At 34.4% G+C, this 20101-nt stretch overlaps 1 protein-coding gene across 1 annotated transcript in view; it reads right to left on the bottom strand.

Moving 5' to 3' along the window:
- NCKAP1 (NCK associated protein 1) overlaps positions 1-20101 on the bottom strand; it is a 121156-nt gene that overhangs the window by 34361 nt on the left and 66694 nt on the right. The window contains exons 15-17 of the mRNA XM_074215555.1: positions 18960-19018; positions 15805-15950; positions 4646-4778 (exon numbers count right to left, since the gene is read on the bottom strand). Coding sequence (XP_074071656.1) covers positions 4646-4778; positions 15805-15950; positions 18960-19018 — 338 coding nt within the window. The remainder of the gene's footprint in view (positions 1-4645; positions 4779-15804; positions 15951-18959; positions 19019-20101) is intronic.

Here is a 20101-nt window from a genome sequence, read left to right as displayed (position 1 = left end):
CTGGCTCCTAGCACATGCACGTGCGTACGCACACACACACACAAACTCACAATCTCTCTCTGTATACACACACACACACACACACACACACACACACACACTTTGCACATGGTAGATCCTTGCTTGTCAAAATACATATAAATTTCTAAAGTAGTACATAAAGCATACAATCTCTTTGAAAGAGATCTTGATAGAGGTACCTAGGTGGCATATAACACCAGCTCTTGAGTCAGGAGGACCTGAATTCAAATCTGGTGTCAGATAGTTAATAATCACCTGTGTGATCTTGGGCAAGACATTTAACCCCACCGCCTTAAATAAAAAAAAAAGACAAGAGACCTTGATGCCACCTAGTCTAACCTTCATGTGAAAAAGATAAGTCTAATGATATTCATAGAAGTGGTTCTTATAATGGTTCATACAAGTATTTTCTTGAATACATCTAATGAAAGAAAACCAACTCTGAAGATAACTCATTCCAATTTTGGTTAGTTATCACAATCAATTTTTCTTACGTGAAGCCTAATGCCACCCATGACTCCTAATTTTAATCACTGAGAGAAAATTAGAACAAATCTAATAAATATGACAATATTAATCCAGAGAGACAATTGATGGCTCAGTAAATAGAGCACTGGGCTTAAAGTCAGGAAGATCTAAGTTTAAATAAAGTTTCAGATACTTCCTGGCTGTGTGATCTGGGCAAAATGCTTTAATCTCTGATTGCCTGACAAAAGGATCCACTGGAAATGGCAAATCACACCAGTATCCCTGTCAAGAAAATGCTGTGGACAGTTGAATCATGAAATCACAAAGAGTCTGACATAACTGAGTGAACAAAAACAACATGTTAATTTACATTATAGTAATGTGTCAAAATTATTTACTAGATTGTAGGACTTTTACTGATAGAAATTGTGTATTACTTAATTTTTTCCATCCAGGCTCTACTCTATACAATACCTTTTATAACAAGTTCTCCATAAATATGCCTAATTAATTTGACTTGGATAAACAGAAAAGGGGGGAGGGGAGGAAGTAAACATTACTAAAATATCTGCAATAAATGATTAAAGGTAAAATCATGTTTTAGAAAATTCTACCTAATATTTACAACTTTTTGTTCATACTAATTTCCAATATATTTAGCTGACTCCCCACTATATTCCTTACTCTCTGAATTTTAGGCCTATTCAAGTATCCTTTCTGTCTTATTTCTCTCGGCTTTCAAGTTCCTATATATGTGGTATAAGGACCAATAGAATACAAGTTTCTTGAAAACAGGAAGGGTCTTTTTTTTGCTTATATTTGTGTTCCCATCACTTAAAATAGTGTTGGAGCAGAATAAATGCTTAACAAATTTTTCCTTCTTTCCCCTTGCTTATTCTCTGTCTCCCCAACTTGAACCCATCTCTCATTGCTCTCATTGCCAGATGGTTGAATACTATAATCTATAAATACTCTAATTTATAACAGACATAGCAAGATGATAGGCTGTGTCAGTGTACAGAATACACACAATGAGATGAAATCTCAAATTTTAAATAAGACTACTTCTAAAAATTAAAGCCCTAGCTTAACTGGACCAAAAATTTTAAAATTAATTAACCCAATCGCTTCTCTCCTCTCTAGTGAAACAAATTGAAAAATAAAAGTAACCTAAATGCAAGAAGCAGAATGAATAAAAATTAAATTTCTTTTATGAAAATAATAAAAAACATTACTAGCACCATTCATTTCCACATTCATGCTTCTTTAGAATTAAGTACTGGTATTTGTTTATATTGGAGAGATAGTTTGGAGAAGTCGATGTTGTTTCCAGTGGGGACAACTAGGATGTTTAGCTTACATTATTATATATGACATGCACAATGTAAACAAAGATAACAGATAACACTAAGAAAGCCAAATAAAATAATTTTGCCATCATCTTATCAAAATTAATCAATTTTCCATTCTTTTAACACAATTAGTAAAGTAAAAAAGTGAAAGGTGATATTTTTTCTGACAGTTATTGTCACACTATTTGCTTAAGAGTTTTTGGGAAATTGTGGTTTGTAATGAGAGTTTGTTTGGCTATTTGTTGTAAGTATTCTGTCAAAAAAAAAATCTATCAATGAAAAAAGTTTCACAGTATGAATTTAATTCCTATAAACCTAAATGTAGTCATTGTTTTGTCTAACAGCTTATTTTTATGAGAAACCCCTTTATAAAATTTAAAAGTGTGTGTGTGTGTGTGTGTGTGTGTGTTATTGAAATTAACAACAGTCAATTAACTATGGGGCTATCTGTGCTTATATAGTTGAAAAGATCATAAAATTTTCTAATCCCCCTCATTTTATCCTTATATTTAGGGACTGCTATATTTTTGTCTTTGCATCCCAAGTCCTGGTACATAGTGAGTAAGCCCTGAATAAATGTTTAGTGATTGATTTACACTGCACCATATTACTATCAACTTTAAAAAAATGAATAGCTTATTAATAATGTGCTAAATTTACAAATAAATTGAGACTAAACAAATTATAGCATATATACACACATGTGTAGGAACATAAGGGAATGTTATTGTATTGTAAGAAATGGTTAAATAATCAATTTCAGAGGAAACTTTGGAAGAATTTCATGAACTGAAGCAAAGTTAAGTAAGCAGAACCAGGAGAACAATCTACACAATGATAACAATTTTCAGAATCTTTAGATTGTTGATCATTCCAATGATAAACCATTAGTTCACAAAAATGAATAAGAATCACATTACTCACCTTGTAATAGAAGTTATTAGAAATGTAGCTTCAGGAATGATTAATATGGGATTTTGTTTGACCAAATAACTAGTTATGTTCTGAAGGATTTGTTTTAGTTTTTAATTTATTTTTTTTAAATTTGTTTAATGAAGAGGACAGTCAGTGAGAGGGATAGATTAATCTATTTACTTAAAAAATAAAAATATACTACTTTAAAAGACATTAAATTGTAGAGATTTTCAAAGGACAAGAAAACAAAAGTTTTCTTAGTCTCATTGTCACTAATTTTACCAATTACTGAATTCTATTTCACAAAGAATTTGAAAAGTTTTATCTATGCTTTAACATATATGAATGATCTTAGGAATAGGGATTAGACCTACGATTTCACTGATATGAGGAATTTTCTGGTGAGGAAACTCACTCTCTACAACTTCTATGAGAGTTCTCCTAAATTACTGAGAGATGTTTAGTGGCTCCCATGTTTCACATATGTGTTACATGACACAGCCATGTGATTCAAAGATGAAATTTGAACCCAGATCTTTTTGGTTGACTAGTTTTGAGACTAACTTTCAATACACTACCCTCAAGCTCTATCTTTATGAATGACCTCATGGGGAATAAGAGCCTTATTTTGTATTATATACATTTTCATACTGTTTTCAACTCCTACAGAATTGACAGTTTTTTCCAAAATAAAATTTATCTTCTGTAGCAACATGACAACCCCAAAAGATCACTGTGCTGAAATTAAGACACCTGACTTCTGATCTAAGTTATAGGCTATAAATTTTGCTTCTCAATGATGTGGATTCAAATATGATTCTTAAAGTACTTTCTAGCACTTAGATTTCATAACTCCAAAATCTAAGGTAAAGAGATAATGCATATTTATTGTTTTATCTTTCCCTAAACTAAAAGCTACTCAAATGCGGGGACTATTAGCTTAGTCTCCTTTATATCCCTAAAAATGTCTAATTCAATGTCTGGTGAGTAACACCAAGTGGTAAATACCATCTCCATATATTCATATTATCATAGACTTGAAACTACAAGGATCTCAAGAGGTATCATATTTCATATACGAGAAAACAGAGGTCAACAATATATCTGGGATTCAAATTCTGACTCTAAATCCAGAATTATTTCCATTGACCCATTAGATTACATGGTTATTTCTCATACTAAAAAAAAAAAGCACAGCAGGAAAGAATAATAAGAAATGCAATCCAGCTAACTGAACAATTCATAAATATTTCAAAATATATATATGCTGGAAAAGAATGATTAATATATTTATAATTTTTAAAACTGAATAAATAGAAATATATTCTGCATGGTTTAATAAAAAGAATACTAGCCTTGGCGTCAGTAGACTCAGATTTTATTCCTGATGGTCACAAATTAGTTGTGAGATCTTTAGCAAGTCATTTAACCTGTTGGAGCCTCAGTATTTTTCCACCTACAAAAAAAGTAGCTAGACAAGATGATCTCTACTATCCTTTTCAATTGACATTCCATTATTTTAAAAGACCGCAGTTCAAATGGTTCCCCAAAGAAGGTCAGTAACAACCATGGGGGATGAAGGTAGTATATTATAAATGTAAAACAAGATATTCCTGGGAGGGGAAACTCTGGACCTGTAATTTCAGTCTCACTTGTCTAAGTAACTTCCAGTATTGACAACGTCTCCACTGACATATATCTGTGATTCAATGGTAACTGGACTGCTAGAACTGCAGGGCACTGAGAAGTGTTAACTCATGGACTCTTGAAATCCGGTTTTCCAGACTCCAAAGCCAAGATGCCACTCACACTCACTCACCCATAATTATAACAGCATCTATAAATATTAGTCATAGTCATCTATGCTATGTTAAAAAATAAGAAATTACCTCTTCTGGACAAAGCTCATGTGTGCAACTCATAAAATGAGTACAAAGTAGTGGGAATGCAATTGAGTATCTTGATTGAGAGGGGAGTTCCAAACACTGCTGAAACATCTTCTCAAATGCACGACTATAAAAACTGTATTAAGAAAAAGTTAAAAGTTTGGATCAGTACTTCAGACTATTATGGTAAATGAGGTTCACAACAGTAAATTTTCATCTAATATCAATTATGAAAGTTAATGTTTTATAACATTTTAATCTGTACATGCCACACAGTTATTTATTTTCAATGAAAATCTCAAGGTAGGGGCAGCTAGGTGGCGCAGCGAAGAGAGCATGGCCCTAGAGTCAGGAAGACCTGAGTTCAAATCCAACTTCAGACACGTAGTAATATTAATTACTTAGCTGTGTGACCTTAGGCAAGTCACTTAACCCCACTGGGTTTGCAGGAAAGAAAATCTCAAGGTAAACCTCGAAGTCATAAAAATTTTACTTACATGAAATTATGAAATAAAACTTGGTATACTAACAATTTCCATAATAAATCACATGATATTTTAAACATACTATTACAAAACGGATATAAATACCGAAATCCCTCAGATTAAAACATATATCAGAAGGCTATATAGCAAAATATTCTGTCCATGTGATTTCAAATCTTGTTACACTAACAACCATTAAAAATGTACACTATTAAATATAAATTCTGATTTTACAAATATCTTATAGACTTTTTTAATAAACCTTAAATTTTCACAATTAAGTCTTCAAGAAACCTTGCTTCATCAATTTCTTTTATTATTATCTAAGTACTTTATTTGTTTTCCAATTACATACAATGGCAGTTTCTACAAATCATTTTTTTGGGCAAAGTTTTGAGTTTTACAATCCTTTTCCCTTACCCCAATAGAAAGCAATCTGATATAGGCTTTACATTTGCATCCATGATAAGCAAAGATCCAAATTGAATATGCTATGAGAGAAGAATCAGATACAAAGGGAAGAAAGAAATCTTTAGAGATAGCAAAATTACATAACACAGAAGACAATTTTTAAAAATTGAAGATAATAAGCTTTAGACTTCATTTACACTCCACAGCCTTCTCTGGATATGGATGGTATTCTTCATCACAAATCTCCTGAAACTGTCACTGATTATAGCACTGATGAAATGAACAAGTCCAACACAGCTGATGATCACCCCATGTTGTTGCTAGTGTGTATAATGTTCTTCTGATTGTGCTCATCTAACTCAGCATCAATTCATGCAAGTCTTTCCAGGCTTTTCTGAAATCCTTGTCTCTCATGATTTCTTATTGAACAATAGTGTTCTTTCACATACATATACCATAATTTGTTCAGCCATTTTCCAATTGATGGGCATCCCCTCAATTTCCAATTCTTTGCCACTACAAATAGAGCTGCTATGAATATTTTTGAACATGAGGGATTTTTACCCTTTGTCATGATCTCTTCAGGATACAGATCTAGTAGTAGTAGTAGTAGTAGTAGTAGTAGTAGTAGTAGTAGTGGTAATAGTAGTAGTAGTAGTAGTAGTAATAGTAGTAGTAGTAGTAGTAGTAGTAGCAGCAGCAGCATTGCTGGATCAAAGGATAGGCACATTTTTATTGCCCTTTGGACAAAATTCCAAATTGCAACTCCACCAACAATGCACAAGTGTCCCAGATTTCCCGCATGCCCTCCAACATTGCTCATTATCCTTTCTGGTTAAATTGGCCAATCTTAGAGGTGTGAAATGGTACCTCAGAGATGTATTAAATTGCATTTTTTAAGCAATAATGAGTAAGAGCAAGTTTTCATTTAACTATAGATAATTCTTTGACAATTTGTCAATTGGGGAATGATTTTTTTTAATAAATTTGAGTCCATTCTCTATATATTTTAGAAATGAGTCCTCTGTCAGAAATATTAGTTATAAAAATTGTTTCCCAATTTACTACATTTCTTTTGATCTCAGTTACAGGGGTTTTGTTTGTATAAAAATTGTTAATGTAACCAAAATTATTGTTTTTTATAATTTTCTCCATCTCTTCTTTGGGCAAAAAAATGCTACCCTTTCCATATATCTGACAGGTAAACTATTCTGTATTCTCCTAATTTGCTTATAATATTGTCTTTTATGTCTAAACCCTGCATCCATTTTGACCTTATCTTGGTATAGGGTATTGAGATGTTGGTCTAAGCCTAGTTTCTACCATACTATCTTCCAGTTTTCCCATCAGTTTTTAATCAAAGAATGAATTCTTATCCCAGAAGCTAAACTCTTTGGGTATATCAAACAGTAGATTACTACAATCATTTCCTGCTGTCTCTTTTGCACCTAATCTATTACACTGATCCAGCACTCTATTTCTTAGTACCAGACAGTTTTGATAGCTGACACTTTATAATATAATTTTTAGATCTAGTATGGCTAAGGCCCCTTTCTTTTGTAATTTTTTCTTAATTCCCTTGATATTTTTGACTTTATGTTCCTCCATATGATTTAAGTTACTATTTTTCCTACCTAATTAAAGTAATTTTTTGGAAGTTTGATTGGTATGGCATTAAATAAGTAGTTTAACGTGGGTAGAATTGTTATTTTTATTAAATTAGCCTGGTCTACTCAATTTCATACATTAATTTGCCATTTATCACAATACACTTAGGGCAGCTAGATGGAGCAATGGACATAGCACTGGCCTTAGATTCAGGATGGGAGTTCTAATCCTGCCTCAGACACTTGACTCTTACTAGCTGTGTGACCTTGGCCAAGTCACTTAACCCTGACTGCTTCACATTCAGGGCCATCATCAGACATCCTGCTCCACATCTGACCACTGGACCCAGATGCTCTTAAGGAGAAAGTGAGGCTGGAGACTTGGCATAGCACCCCACTCATTCAAATTCAATTCATGTTCTTGTCTAGTATCACCTCCTTGAGATCTTGGTCTTCTTTGAAATTGAAGGACAAACATTATTACAATAGATGATGCATTTGCAAAATTCACAACATATTCTATTGTCAATTGTGTAGTTCTATTCAACAAGTTTTCAATGTCTTCAAGTACCAAAAGCAATTTGGTTTTTAAAACCCATTATTAGCTTACAGAGTACTTAAAAAATTGACAATTAAAAAAAAGAATCAACAATAAACCATTTAAAGGATTTTGACAGGTGGTGTGGTTTCCTTACACTTCATTCTTTACAGATATTGGTATATTTTTATGTTGCAATCATCTTTGTGACAGACTATTTATAGAAAAAGATGGAAGCATGGCACAAAGAAGAATGCTGAACTTTAGTATCACAGATTGAAATGCGATTTCTGACAATAAATCATATAACCATAGACAAGTCATCCTGGACTCAGTCTAATGACCTCTGCTAAACTCTCTCCAATTTTGATAAGCTATAATCACCCTTAATAGTTCCCTATAGAAGCTAAAAGTTTTCAGTTTTGTACAGAGGTTTGGTATCCCAAATGGTAGACCAGGTAGGAAATGTCAGGGAATGAATGGGGTGGGCAAAAAAAACAAATAAGAATTATAGATAAGGGGGTGGGTGTAAATTTCAAGAAATGGCAAAGTAAGGATGTTACACTGAAAGTGAGTGTATCGAGGATTCAAGAGCAAAGGATACCTGCCACCATGAATTAAAGATTTAGAGATCTCAGAAAAGCTGAAACGCTTTATTCAGTCATTTTTCAGTCATATTTGACTCAAGATACTGGAGTAGATTGCCATTTCCTTCTCTAGCTCATAATATAAATGAAGAAAATGAGACAAATGTCACCCAGGGACAATTATTAAGTGTTTTAGGTTAGATTTGAACTCATGAAGATAAGTTTTCAGAACTTAATGCCCAGCATTCTATCCACCGTGCCATCTAACTGCCTAAAGAAACAATAGGCTTTAAGAATCTAGAATGTGGCATCCAAGACACTTAAGATAAAACATAAAAATGAAACAGTTCCTCACAATAAGGAGTTTACATTCTATTGGGGAGACAATAAACATAAATAGGACAGTAAAAATAAATACAAAATAAATTTGAGGGAGTACTACCACCTTGTAGAAACAGGAAATGCTTTATGGGAAAGATATTCTCTGAGATGTGATGTTAAAAAATGAGGGTTTTTTTTTTTAGGTTTTTTGCAAGGCAAATGGGGTTAAGTGGCTTACCCAAGGCCACACAGCTAGATAATTATTAAGTGTCTGAGAGACCGGATTTGAACCCAGGTACTCCTGACTCCAAGGCCGGTGCTTTATCCACTGCTCCACCTAGCCTCCCCAAAATGAGTTTTTAAAAGGAAGTGAGATGGGGATGCCTAACAAACCTAACAGAGAAAAGAGACTAGAGTGCTTTTTGTGTGCAGAAGAAAGTAGGCCAATTTCATTAGATCAACGAGTGAGAGTGTGAGAAGGTAACCTATGAAAATGTTGTAAAGGCAGTTTGAGGTCAAATTGTCAAAGAGAGATGCCTATATTGCTCTGAGAGGTAATAAAGAACCACTGATATTTCTTGAGTAGGAAAGGACATAGTCTTTGATAGCTTTGGACTAGAGAGTAGGTGATGGAAACGAGGCAGGGAACCCAAATAGGAGGCTTTTACAATTGATCAGGCAATAGCTGATGAAGGTCTGAACTAAAGTGATGATTATATGAATAAAGAAAACACACATAAGAGATACTGAAGAGGTATAAGTGATTAGGTTGGGCAACTGGTTGAATATGAGGTGATGGAGAGAGAAGTAAAGAGTAATAAACTGAGATGACTGAGAAGATGGTGGTGCTTGACACAAAAGGAAAGGTCAAAAAGCATTTTATTTTTAAAATGTTTGACTTTTTTTCTATTTAATTCTGAATATTCTTTTTTTTAAGACTGAGTTTAATTTGAGATGCTTAGGTAGACAGAGCCTTGGGTCTACAGTCAGAAAGACCTAGTTCAAATTTTGTCTCAAACACTTACTTATCTGTGTGACCCAGTATAAGTCACTTAACCCTATTTATCTCAGTTTTGTCATCCACAAAATAAGTTGAAGATGGAAAGGCAAACCACTCCAGAATCTTTGCCAAGAAAATCCCAAAAAGACATCTAAAAGCAGAAGACTGAGAGAATCTTGGAGAGAGACCATGGCTGGAGATGATCTAGAAAACCAACTGAACAGATAATTGGAGCCATGGAAGTTAATAAAATTCTCAAATAAGATAGTAGTGCAGATGGAAAAAGAAAAGGGACTAAGACATAGATGTAGAGAACACTTACTGTCAGTGAGGAAAACATGAAAAAAATAGCAAAAGAATAATCAAGTAGAAGAACTCAAAGAAATCAGTGTCATAAAAACGAAGAGGAAAAAGTATCTTAAAAAGAAAGAGTAATCAACATTAACAAATACCAGAGGTTAAGAAGGATGAAGAAAAAGATCTTTAGATTTGGTAATTAAGAGTTCATTGGCAATTGTGGAGAGAGAACAATTTCAATTGAACAGTGAATGAGGTCAGAAGGCAGACTGCAGAAGATTTAGAAAGGAATGAGAAGAAAGGAAATGATGGCACCTAGTCTAGATGACTTTCTCAAGGACCTCAGCCACTCAGGACACATAGGAAAATTGCTGCTAGGATAGATGAAGTGTTTTTTGAATACAGGATGAAGATGAGATGAAGAAGGTAACACAGGCACAAATTTGGCAACAGGAATGGAATGAGTAGGAAAGGAGATTGATTGATGATTAATGACTGGAGATTTAAGTTCCTTCTGATTAAGGACGATTTCATTTTCTAGCTGTATTCAGTGCTCAGCACATACATAGCAGGTATTTACTAAATACTTGTTGAGTCACTGGGTATAATAATGGAGTCAATTTTCTAGAAAAGATACTAAGAGGATAGATCAATGTGTTCATGGAGAGCAGTTGGTCTAGAGCAAGGAGAAGAGTCACCTAATCAGTTGAGACTAGAGTGACAGAAAAGATAGTAAAGAAAGACATCTGCCATAAACAGTAAATGGTATTAAATGCTTCAGAGATCAAGAAGAAGCTTAGATGTCATTAGATGTCAATTAAGAGATGACTGGTAACTCTGAGAAAATAGTGATGAGTTTGAGTTTAGAAATCAGACTGCAAAGGCCTGAAGAATGAGGAGAGAAAGCAGAGACAACACATGTCATACCATCCTACTTCCTCCCCCATTAATCCTCCCACTCCAAAAAAAGGAGTTTAGCTTTGAAAGGGAGAAAAAATATAAGACTGGGGGTGGGATGAAGAGGGAGATGGACAGTAAGATCTCTTGAGAGTCAGGATAGATGTGGGTGTTTGCACATAGTAGACAGATCCAGCAGATTGGGAAAGACCGAAGAATAGAAAAGGATGGGGGTGGGGGTTTAGAGTGGAAACAACGTACTGGAGAAGAAAGGGGTAGATGCAATCAAGACATACAAAGTAGGCTTGACCTTAGAATGAAGGGTTAACCTCTTCATCAAGGACTAGAAAAAAATGAGAAAATAGATAATATCAAGGGTTTTGAGAAGAAAAAGTTAAAGAGGAAATTCATGAATTCCCACCCTCCCTAAACTATCTTATACTCATTACTACATTTTCTATACATATTCCAGGTCCCTGAGGAGAAGGGGACTGTTTCATTTGTCTTTTTACCCCAAGAACTTAGCACAGTATCTAGCACTCTCTCTTCTGATCTCTTACCTGGACTATCACCTGGCAGGAGAAGATACCAGTCACTGAGGTCCTTTCTCAAGCTAAATTGTCTAGCAATCCAACATTACTACAGAGAGTGCAACTACGATGGGCTACTCATGTTGTTAGAATGCCAGAAGTATACCAGACAAAAAAAAACTATTTAATGGAGAACCCACACAGGGGAAGCACTCACAAGGTGGTCAGAAGAAGTAATACCAGGACACCCTGAAGATATCTCTTAAGAACTTTAGAACTGATTGTTCAACATGGGGAACACTGGTATGGGACATCCAAAAAGGTATGCCCTCATCAGTGAGGGTGCTGTGCTCTATAAAAATTGAATTGAATTGAAGAAACTCAAAGGAAACGTGGCATACATAAGTTTAGAGGACCCACCCATTTGTTCACATGGACTATTTGTGTCCGACCTGTAGTAGAGCATTCTGAGCTCATATTGGTCTGATTAGCCACTGTTGGATACACTATATGTCTCAAACATAGTGATGTCATTTTAGTTTTCTCTGATAATGAAGGACAAGAACCAACCAACTGGTGGGTCTACTTGCTTCAACTCTTTCCCCACTCCAATCCACATTCCATTCATATTTTCCAGAGAACAGGTTCAACCATGCTATCATGCATCCTTTGACTTAATAAACTCCTATATGGCACCCTATCATCTCCAGGATCAACTACAAAATCCTCTGGCATTCAAAGTCTTTCATAACTTTGTCCCTTTCTACACCTTACTCCTCACAAAGAAAAGTATTCTGACTATTCCATGAACAAGACATTGCATTTCCCATCTCCATGTATTTTATCTGGCTGTCCCCCAATGCCTAGAACACTTTTCCCTCTTCAACTACACCTATTCATTTCCCTTGCTTCCAAATTTCCTCAATTTTCTAGTGCCTTTCACTCTGTTAATCATTTTCAGTTTATCCTGCAGGGTATTTATTTCTATGCCCACTGCTTAGCATGGTACCTGGCACATACTAGGTAGTGGTTGTTCATTGACTGATTTAGAGAAAGGCAGTGCACACACAAATGCTCACAAGCTGCCTTACTATGCTCCTTGATAGCAGAGACATTCATTTTTTTTGTTTCTTTTGTCCCATGCCAGAAAGTGTCTCTCACATACATATGTGTGTGTGTATGTTATATGCATAAGGTATCTTATATAAGCATCTTCCACTAAAGCACATATTTTTGATACCTTCAAACTTGAATCTTTTCCTTTCCCTATACCATATATGCCATAAAAAGATAAGTTTGAAATTCTGGGTGACTTTAATGCTAGAGTAGGCTCAGATTATCAGACACAGCAGGGAGTACTTGGGAGAAATGAAGTTGGAAACAGAAACAGGAATAGTTACCCATTATTGAAGACTTGTGCACCTCATGACAAACAGGGTCTTCCATTTACCTAAACATAATAAAACTTTCTGGATGCACCCTTATAGCAAACACTGGCATCTAACAGACTATGTGATCGTAAGGAGAAAAAAGGTCAGGATGTGAGAGTGACAAAGGTAATGGTATGGTACAGAGTGCTGGACTGATCACAGGCTTATCCTCTCCAAGCTAAATTTTCACATTCAATCAAGGTGGCAGGACTAAGGCAAAATGAATACTAGAAGAATTAATGTCAAAAGGTTAGAGTATCTCTCTGAACAGGAAAAGTTTGTGGTTAACTTGTAGGAAAAACTGAGCCAAAACACAATTGGAAACACTGGAGCAGAGGAGTGAAGAGCCTTCAAAGATCTGGTGTATAGCACTGCATCTGCTCATCTGAATCAGAACACTTGCAAATATCAAGACTGGTTTGATGAAAATGATGGGGAAAAATCAAAAGCTGCTAAATGAAAAAAACAAGAACTCCACATGAATTTTACCAGCAGGTTAGTTCAACCATTTTTAAGAAGTCAGCATTTAATTCCATCAAAAGTAAAGTACAAGTGAAGCTTGGAGATGCAGGACTCTTGACTCAGTAAGAAGGCAGATGAAATTCAGTTTTACGTAGACAGTAACAAACCAAAGTGCTTTTATGATGCCCTGAAGGCTATTTATGGGACAAAGATCCACAGTGCATCTCAACTACTAAGCGCTGATGAATCTACATTGATCAAATGATAGGGATATGATCCTAGATAGATGGGCTAAACACTTCTATAGCATTCTTAACAGACTATCATCAATCAATGTGGAAGTCACTGACTACCTCAAGTTGAAGACAATCAGTCCCTAAATGAAGTTCCAATTGAAGAAGAGGTTTTGAATGCCATTAGGCTCCTTTCAAATAGCAACGTATCCGGTGCTGATTCTATTTCAGCTGAGATCTACAGGATGGGGTGGGGGTGGGGGGGTTCATTGCTCATCCAAAAACTGACTGAAGTTTTCCAGGTAATATAGCATGAAAAGGTCATCCTCCAATAATTCAAGGATGTCTCTATCATCCATCTCTATAAAGGTAAAGGGAATAGATTATCCTGTGACAACCACAGGGGTATTTCTCTTTTAGTCACAACTGGTAAGATTCTTGCCAGAGTCCTTCTCAATAGACTGATCTTTTACATGGAAGATGATCGCCTCTCTGAGAGCCAGTGTGGCTTCAGAAAAAGTGGAAGTAAAGTTGATATGTTGCTTGCTGCCTGACAACTCCAGGAAAAATGCCAGGAACAGAACAGAGATCTGTATACAACATTTATAGATCTGATCAAGGCCTTTCATACCATCAGTTATGAAAGTTTATGGAAAATTATGTCAAAATTTGGTTGCCTGGAGAAGTTTATCAGTTCCATGATGGCATGCATGCCTGAGTGCTGGATAGTGGATGATGCTCTTCCTAGGTACCATGGAGTGAAACAAGGATGTATCCTTGCTCCCATAATTTTTAACATGTTTTGAGTCATGTTATCAAATGCTTTCAATGAGGATGAACATGGCCTCAAGGTCAGCTACAGCACTGATGGCAAATTCTTAAACTTGGAAAAAACTACAAGCTAAGACCAAAGTGGAGGGAGTATTGGTGCATTATCTTCTGCTTGTAGATGATTGTGCACTCAATGAAGCCCCTGAAGCTGAGATGCAACAGAGTATAGATCGATTCTCTGCTGCTTATGCTAATTTTGGTCTTACAATTAATACCAAGAAAACACAGGTGGTTCTAGCAGCCAGAATCACAACATCCATATGTGGAACCATCAATTTCGGCAAATGGAAAAGTTCTGAGTACTGTGGATGAGTTCACTTACCTTAGCAAGGTCCTTTCCAGAGAGGTATAACGTTGACAATAAAATTGATATATGCATTGCCAGAGCCAGCTCAGTATTTGAGAGGCTCCAAAAGAAAATGTGGAAGAGGAGGTATTAGACTAACTACCACACTGAAAATCTACAGACATTATGCTGATCTCATTGCTATATGCATGTGAAACCTAGACAATCTACTAGATGCCATGTCAGGAAATTGAATCACTTCTATTTAAATCGTCTTAGGAAGATTCTAAAGATCACTTAGCAGGAGAAGATACCAGACACTGAGTTCAACTGCCTCGCATTCCAACATTACTACAAAGAGTGCAACTACAATGGACTGGGCATACAGTTAGAAGGCCAGAAGTATTTTTGCCAAAAAGCCTATATTCTATGGACAATTCACACAGGGGAAGCATTCACAAAGGGAACAAAAGATACTAGGACACCCGGAAGGTCTCTCATAAGAACTTTAGAATTGATAGTACAGCATGAAAGACACTGACACAGGACCACCCATCATGATATGCCCTCACCAGTGAGGACGCCACACTCTACGAGGAAGGCAGAATTGAAGCAATTCAATGGAAATGTGATATATGAAAGTTTAGAGTACCCACTCCAGGTGTTCATGTGGACTATTTGTAACCTAACTATAGTAGAGCATTCCGAGCTTGTACTGATCTGATCAGCCACAGAAGGAAACACAGTAGTTTGTTTCAAACCCTCAAATCTTTGTCTTCAATAATGAAGGACCAGAACCAAGCAATCAACAAGAACCAAACCTGTAGGCAGTGACATGGCTAACACCAAGTTTCTCTAAGCATGCCTATTCTGAATGATGCCTCTCTCCAAATTATCAGAAGCTGTGCTCCCAAGTGGATTTGTTCCTGGCTCCCCATTATGGGATGAGTTAAATGAAAGACATACCTGAAGGGACCTTAAATACTTCTTGTCCTCTTAAACTTCCTAGAAACCAGTCACTAACTATACTTGAGCACTGTCTTCCTGAGGCAGACCTTCTGAGGTCATATATTTTTTTTTAAAAAAATTAAATAACAGTCATTCAACAGCATCAATATTTTCTCATTCCCTTCAATAATAAAACAGTTAAATCACAAGTTTAATTCTTATTAATTTAATGCACAGAAAAGATATGCAAAAATTGAGAAAATTGTATATTAAAAATAGCAAATAAAATTTAAACATACCAAAATATGGAAAGATCTGAGGTTTCCACCAACATTTCCACCAAAGAATCTACCATTTTGGTATGGAAAATGATAGTATTCATCATCTTTCCAAGTTCCCTGTGATCAGCAAGGCCAAGAGAAGCCTTAGAGACACTTGTGTATGCCTGAAAGAGGACAGTATTATTTGGTCAATTATTTTAATAATTATGATTATATCAGCATAACATTTTAAGCAATCAATGAATGCATATAGTATATCATCAACATTAGAAAAAAACTTATAAACATATACTGACAGTAAAGTTACCCTCAATACATTTAAGTTTTAGTAAAACTGCTAAGTTTACCCAGAAATTCAAACTCCTTAATAATATAATTTGTAAAATAAACATAATAGGACATTACTGTCTATTGAATAAAAGCCTGTATAAGATGTATTTGTTATGGTCCAATTAAGTATCTTGATTTTCATATGAATCTTATCATAAAACAGATTCACTAACACCAAAGCTTCATGGCATAGCATAATACTGAGACAGTGTATACATCACATAAAAATTCTAAGCATGTGTCATGTTTGTTGACACATTAAAATTCAGGACCAATACTAATAGTTTAAATTAACGTATCACAACAATCCTTTGAATTTGAATAGGTTTTATTAACCCCATTCTCCAGTTGAAGTTCAGAGAGGGTAAATTTTCATTGTATCATGAAACTTCTTTAAGGCAAGTAACCGCACAAGTTTATAATCATAGAAACTGTCTAGTAACTTCGCTTATTAGCTCAACTTCCCGATACTTAGTAGTCAACTTATCCAAAAATAAAATGAATAAATCGTTTATTAAATGCTTGCCATGTTCCAGGTAAAGGGTTAAATTGGGGAATATAAAGAACATGAAAAAAGACCCTGTATTCAAGGATTTTAAAATATAATGGGGGAGACAACATAAAAAAATTATACAAGATAAATACAACATATGGAAAGCAACCGACCTTACTTTGCTATTTAGCTCATAGCTAAATTTGACAATACATGTCAGATTCTAAGCTAGTCCCAGTAACTGATTTTGTGTTTTACTTCATTTTAGTGTTCTTTTTTACATAATAAATTTTTAAAAGTGTTATAGTAACAAAGGTCAGGTTATAGCAGCCAGTACGAATTGCTTGAAAAATGTTTTCATTTATGTGCATAAATCAATCCAAATCATGATGACTGCTAAAAGCTGGCCCCCAGGTCATTTTTCCCTTTTCTCAGAGTTCAACAACACAGTCTTCCTTTCCTCCTCAATCCTTGGGCTCCATTAACACTTAAACTTTTGGTGATGCTTCTTTAAGCCCCCAAACTTCCCAATTACTCAGTTTCCTTAAATTCCACTCATTTCCTACTCTGCTTTATCAGTCACACATAGGGAGGGTCACACAATCTCAACATAACCAATCAAGATCTCACTTTCTTAACTGGAAATGGATATCCTTCAATCTGACCTTTATCTCCTATTAAGCAATCTTCCCCTGTGGTCTCACTACTCCTAAAACTATCCTTCACTCTCAATGAGATCTCCAATTCTTTCACTTCTCAAGACTTTCTCAGGCAATCAGCCATGCTATGACTTAATTTTCTTCTCTTTTCAGTCTCAAATCTGTAGCTAATCATTTCAAATCTTCATCAAATCTCTATTACCTTTCACTTTGATCCCATCACCACTCATCTCTCACTAAACTTTAGCCTTAGATTATTTCAACTATTTATCTCCTTTGCTTCTACTCATAGACTGCAGAAGAGAAAGAAAAGGCACCTATTCCAATCAAACTTATTTTAAAAGCTGTTAACTATGAACAATTATTCCTATTTCTTAGATGTTTTAACTGATACAATGCAGCTACCACAATGAAGATAAACCAGTTTAGACAGTTAAAATTTAATCTCTTTGCCAAGTAGAGAAACTTAGAAGCAAACATGTTTGTGGAACATTTGTAGAATATATGAAGAATGAATGAAGCCTGCAAGTAATATTATCTCCCAAAACAGCAAAAAGGTAAAGGAATATTCTATATTATAAACCTTAATCTGAAACCTCTCTACAGTAAGGTAATCTTTATTCCCCTGATATCCTATCTCACTATCACAAAAGATTAAATTTTGCCTCTTTTAAATTCATTAAACCAAGATTTTCAAATAAATTTTTTTATCAACTGGATTATTTTTTAAAGCCTTGGAAGTGTTTTATTAAGCTATATTTTATAAATATCCCAAATAATAAAACCTCTGTGACAATGCATTCTGATTTTGGAGGGGAATTTATACCAGGTCACAACTTCCTCTAATTATTATAACTTTTATCAAACTATTTAAAAGAAAGTTGAATTTAAGAAATTGTTCAGGCAATGATAAAAAAAATGAGACCCTTAGGGTACAAAATCAAAAGATTTTTTTACAAGAAAAATAAGCAATTAACTCAGTTATTAATGACATTTTTCACCCAATTATGCACAGTTGAAAAACACATTTTTGAAATGTATTTGACTATACATAATCAGAGCTAGTTTTAAAACTAACTAAAAATATTTATTTTACAAATTCCTATAGAATAGTGACTTGTAAAATCACAAAATCCCAGCAACAGAAGACTTTCATTTGCCATCTAAACTTGTACATTAACAAGAAATAACATATGAATTTACAACATGAACATCTCCAATGAAGAAGAGGAACCAACTAAACTCTCAAGGCAATCCATTTCCCTTTTGGATAGTTCTCATTGTTAGGAATGTCTTTCTTATATCAAGTTAAAATTTGCTTCTTTGGAATTGCCATACATTATTCTAGTATACTAGAAATATTCCAATTTGAAAAGAAATAATTCATAACTTCTGGGTCTTGTAATTTTCACAGCTTTGTGACCATCTAATTGCACTGCTTTGTGACCATCTAATTGCACTAACATATAATCTACATTTCTGTATCTTTTGTGCTACAAGTATAATATGTTATAAAAGTATAACAATGTTAACATAGTAGATTCATTCAGAGTTCATTTAGAAATACATAATTATATTGCAATTGTTCATAAAGGTTTAAATTAACTTGTCTTAACATATTTCACTCATATAATAAAAATAACTGGGATAAGCAAAAAGAAACCAACAATCAAAATTTAAGTCATTCTTACCTGCAATCTAAACCAGTCTAATCTCATCCCTCGGAAATCAAATACTTCCCCATCTTCAACTGTATTAAGATAGAAAAAAGTACCAAGTAAATTATATATATATATATATATATATATATATATATATATATATATATATATATATATATATATATATATATACTCAGAAAAAGTTTTGTTAAGGGTTTTCTGGGTATCAAACTTGTGTTTTTCCCCTGGTCTCTCAGTGAGGAATTAGGAGATTCCGCTACTAAGGTAATTGCTTTTAACAAGGCAAATTTGTACCTATTCTGTGATCAATATTTGTAGCAGTCATCTAAGGCATCAAGAGGTTATATGACTTGTCCACAGTCTCTATTTGCTTATTCCTGATTATTCACACCATGCTACTTCCCCAAAAAAACTATTTTTGCATTATTATCAGGAAATGTAGGCAAAATCCTAAAATACTAATACTAAATTTTTACAAAATGTGATCTTTTTGAAGGAATAAACCACATAGTCTTTCTTGTACTATATTAAAATAATTACACATGGGAAATATATTTATTATAGGATGCTTTATATGATTAAAACTTCATTAGATTTCCTAAGCATAAAATAGCTGAATCTAAAGACAATGTCAAATACTTAAGACTTAAGTAACATCCCTTTTTTAAACCATTTAAAAATTAAATAACTAGTTTGATATAATGCAGATATATCTGAATAGTAGAAGAATCAAATTCACTAGCACAGGCAATTCCCAGTAGGGAATTCCTCTAACTTTTCTATGATTTATGTCAACCAGTTAATCACAGCACTGTGAGACTTCTGTGAAAACTTGTTTATTAAAAGAAAAAGAGTTAAAGAAAAAGAGTTGTCTTTTTAGAAGTTTGCATGTTTATGAAATTACAACATAAGGAAGAAAAAACACATTTCTACCTAAAGAGACATAGCAAAAGAGAGGAAAGATACGGTAAAAAGTTTAAAACCCCTCCCCAAAGGAGAGGAGCAAGATAATGGCAAAAGTCACATTCTTTTCCCCTGAGAACATCTAGTCTATGAAAATAGGAAGGTTCAATTATCTTCAAAAGACCCAGCTGCACAAGTACTTTCCCAGCCTGGCACAAACTGGCTGTTATCTGTCTTGCCTTCCAAAA

The sequence above is a fragment of the Macrotis lagotis genome, chromosome 1, assembly GCF_037893015.1.
Source record: "Macrotis lagotis isolate mMagLag1 chromosome 1, bilby.v1.9.chrom.fasta, whole genome shotgun sequence".
Lineage (NCBI taxonomy): Eukaryota > Metazoa > Chordata > Mammalia > Peramelemorphia > Peramelidae > Macrotis > Macrotis lagotis.
This window is presented reverse-complemented; position numbering and strand designations above follow the sequence as displayed.